Raw genomic sequence first — 3,162 nt, 5'->3', positions numbered from 1 at the left:
ATATATATATATATATATAAAAAGTCGATCTACAGGACAGTATATAGATGAACGTAAAACAGAATGCCTAAGAGCCTTACTGCAAAATATACCATTATGTTTTTTTATTTGGATTGTAATCTACAGTATGTTTCCCTTTACATAAAGATATTCCAGTATGTTGATTCAGAAAATGGTAAAATAATAAATTAAATAGATGCATACAAATTCACCAGAATGCAGGATATTAAGTGTTAATGCTCAAAATGAATATAGGGAGGGGGGAATTGGATCAATTCATAGTTGGTGTTGGTCTTTTCATAGGATTGGTTGACAATTAGAAACGTGTCTTATATAAATGGGAAAGTAGTGAGTAAAACACAGAAAGTGACAGCTTTATGTAGGACTGGGCAATATATCGATGTATTTATATCGCGATAGGAGACTAGATATTGTCTTAGATTTTTAATATATCGTTATATGGTAAGTGTTGTCTTTACCTGGTTTTAAAGGCTGCATTATAGTACATTTTCTGAACTTACCAGACTGTTCTAGCTGTACCATTATCTACCTTTACCCACTTAGTCATTAAATTAAAAAAATCTCATTGTGTAAATTACATTTTGTCAAAGCACCAATAGACCGTACAATATCGTCGCGATATCGGCATCGAGGTATTTGGTCAAGAATATCGTGATTTTTGATTTTCTCTATATAACGCCCGGCCCTAGCTTTATGGTCGACATACCTGCAACGATGGCACTTGCGGTGAAAAACACAAAGTTGATGGGAACCACCTCTGTCGCGTCAAACATTTTCATTGCCTGATTGAGAAATCTGTAGAGAGAGGCGAGAAGAAGACTTGAGAGATGCAGGGAATAAAATCCCCTGGGTTTTAGAGACACCACAGCGACCTACACAGTACATCGATCATAATAATGTAGCAGGTACAAAGTGGCCACATCCAATCGGAAAGTCAAAATTAAACATGAAGGATTTGATGAAGGATAAAAAAAGATACAAAGAAGAAAAGAGAGAAAACCTTGACTAACTTGATCTGGAAGGCACAGGTGGCGATCATGACAACAAGCATGACGTAGAAGATGGGGTAGATGAGCTGCAGCTGGCCTTTTATCGACTCGGTGATCATCCCTGACACGGCTTTGACTGAGATGACTGTCTGGGAGGCTGCGGCGACACAGAAGCAACAGATCCCCTCAGCATTTAGTTTAGAAGTGAGTTTTAGTGAATTATTTACTTCCATCACGCTCTACTCAGCTAAAACGATAACAGACCAAGAGTCCGTTTTTGTAGCCAGGCAACAAAGCAACCTCTGACTACATCGTATGGTTTAATCCATAACCCCTGCCCTCAATCAGACGGCTTTTATTTGTTCATACCTAGCAAGGCCACCAGCAGCATCACAATGATGATGTGCTTCACATTCCTCCTCTTGTACACATAGAGCAGGATGCAGAAAACCACAATCTCTACGAACTGTTGAGAGAGCGTGAGAGAGAAAGAGAGAGGGGGCAATACACATTAATTCACATTCCATTACCTCGAACGTTGCACAGAAAATGAAAATCTGAAATTGTACTTTTACTGACCTTCTTATCCACATAACAAAGCACTGAAAGCAGGCAGCGAGCAGCGGGCTTTAATTGAAACAAATGGCCGTGGCAGAAAAATGAAATGAATCGCTAGCTTTAATGAGGGTGGCCCAGGGCTGTCCTTGTGAGTCCAATACTATTTAGTCGTTTAAGGACCTCTTATATTACACCCCACACAGCTCCAACAGAAAGAAGAAAAGTAGAATTGAGGAAAAGGAGCAAGGTGACCTTTTAAATGTCTCTTAAAAACCACCTGTATCTCTGTAAATAGGTTAAATAGAGGGCTTATCTCAATGGATTTAGAAAGGGCTGGGTCATTTGCTATATCTTTTAACACTATACACACTGTTAATAACACCAACCGTGTTTAATAGTCTCTTTCCATATGAAACATGTATATTACTTCTGGTAATGAGGAGACGACAGTGATAGATATTTCTTTTTCTGTGATAAATCACCAATTAGAGTGTTACCCGTGCAGGTTTGTTGCTCAGGCTGATGAGTATTCACCATGCGTCGCCAGAAATGGAAAACAGCACACCCTTTCACACTGCATCAATCACTGCCGCCAGAGGCAGCAAGACTATCTCGTTCTGAAAACATCTGTTCATCCATCTGTATTTTCCTAAAATCAACATTTCTCTTTTTTTTTTGTTTTTGTTTCAGCACAGCACATGGGACTAGATTCAAGAGAAAAATATGGTTGACATTGGGCTGGGCGTTATGGGAAAAAAAAAATCATATTTTTGACCAGTATCTAGTAGTGCTTTCACAAAAAATTTACACAATGAGATTTAAAAAAAAAAAAAGAATCATCAGTAATGTGAATATAAGGACTAAGTGGGTAAAAGGAAGTAATAGAACAGTTACAACAGTCCACAACACATTGAGAAAATGACATCACTTTACAGTAATGTAGGCTTTAAAACCAGAAAATGACAACACTTATGCCATATTACAATATCCAAAATCTAAGATGATCTCATATCTCGATATTGATATAATATCAATATATTGCCCAGCTCTAGCTGAGATAAATGCTGTTCCCTGAATAATGATTGCACACATTGACTATATGTATTGGCTAGCACCCCTGAGGACTATCCCCATTATCTTTTTAGGTTCATATCTGCCTGGTTTGATGGATTCTGTCCAGATAATCAGTTGTAAAGGGAATATTCAGAGAGTTTTGGTGTGACAATAAACAGTTTTTGCTTGACAAAATAAGTTAATTCAAATTGACTATGTGCTTCTTAGGCTATTTTTTCTCAGGGGTGACTTTGTACAAAAACAACAACAATGACGATGCTTTAAAACAGGGGTCTTCAACGTTTTCCAGGCCAAGGACCCCCAAACTGATGGCGAGATGGAGCGGGGACCCCCTAATTATATATATTGTATAAAATTGTGTTATATCAAACTGGTCCTATAGTGCCATGTGTAAATGTACCTTGTTATTGTGCATTCAATACTAAGATACTCAAATAATACACAGGTTCATTCATGTATTCATGTTTTTATTTTAAACATGTGCGAGGCACAGTGAGGAGAAAAACTTTCGCGACCCCCA

General features: G+C 37.9%; 1 protein-coding gene across 1 annotated transcript in view; it reads right to left on the bottom strand.

The window, feature by feature from the left end:
• The window catches only part of nipal2 (NIPA like domain containing 2), a 39,478-nt gene that overhangs the window by 3,873 nt on the left and 32,443 nt on the right, over positions 1-3,162 (bottom strand). The window contains exons 6-8 of the mRNA XM_032518028.1: positions 1,380-1,476; positions 1,032-1,167; positions 728-816 (exon numbers count right to left, since the gene is read on the bottom strand). Of these exons, the coding sequence (XP_032373919.1) occupies positions 728-816; positions 1,032-1,167; positions 1,380-1,476 (322 nt within the window). The remainder of the gene's footprint in view (positions 1-727; positions 817-1,031; positions 1,168-1,379; positions 1,477-3,162) is intronic.

This window comes from Etheostoma spectabile, chromosome 6, assembly GCF_008692095.1.
Source record: "Etheostoma spectabile isolate EspeVRDwgs_2016 chromosome 6, UIUC_Espe_1.0, whole genome shotgun sequence".
Classification (NCBI taxonomy): Eukaryota; Metazoa; Chordata; class Actinopteri; order Perciformes; family Percidae; genus Etheostoma; species Etheostoma spectabile.
The sequence above is the reverse complement of the archived record's forward strand: the minus strand, read 5'-3'. Positions and strand labels throughout refer to the sequence as shown.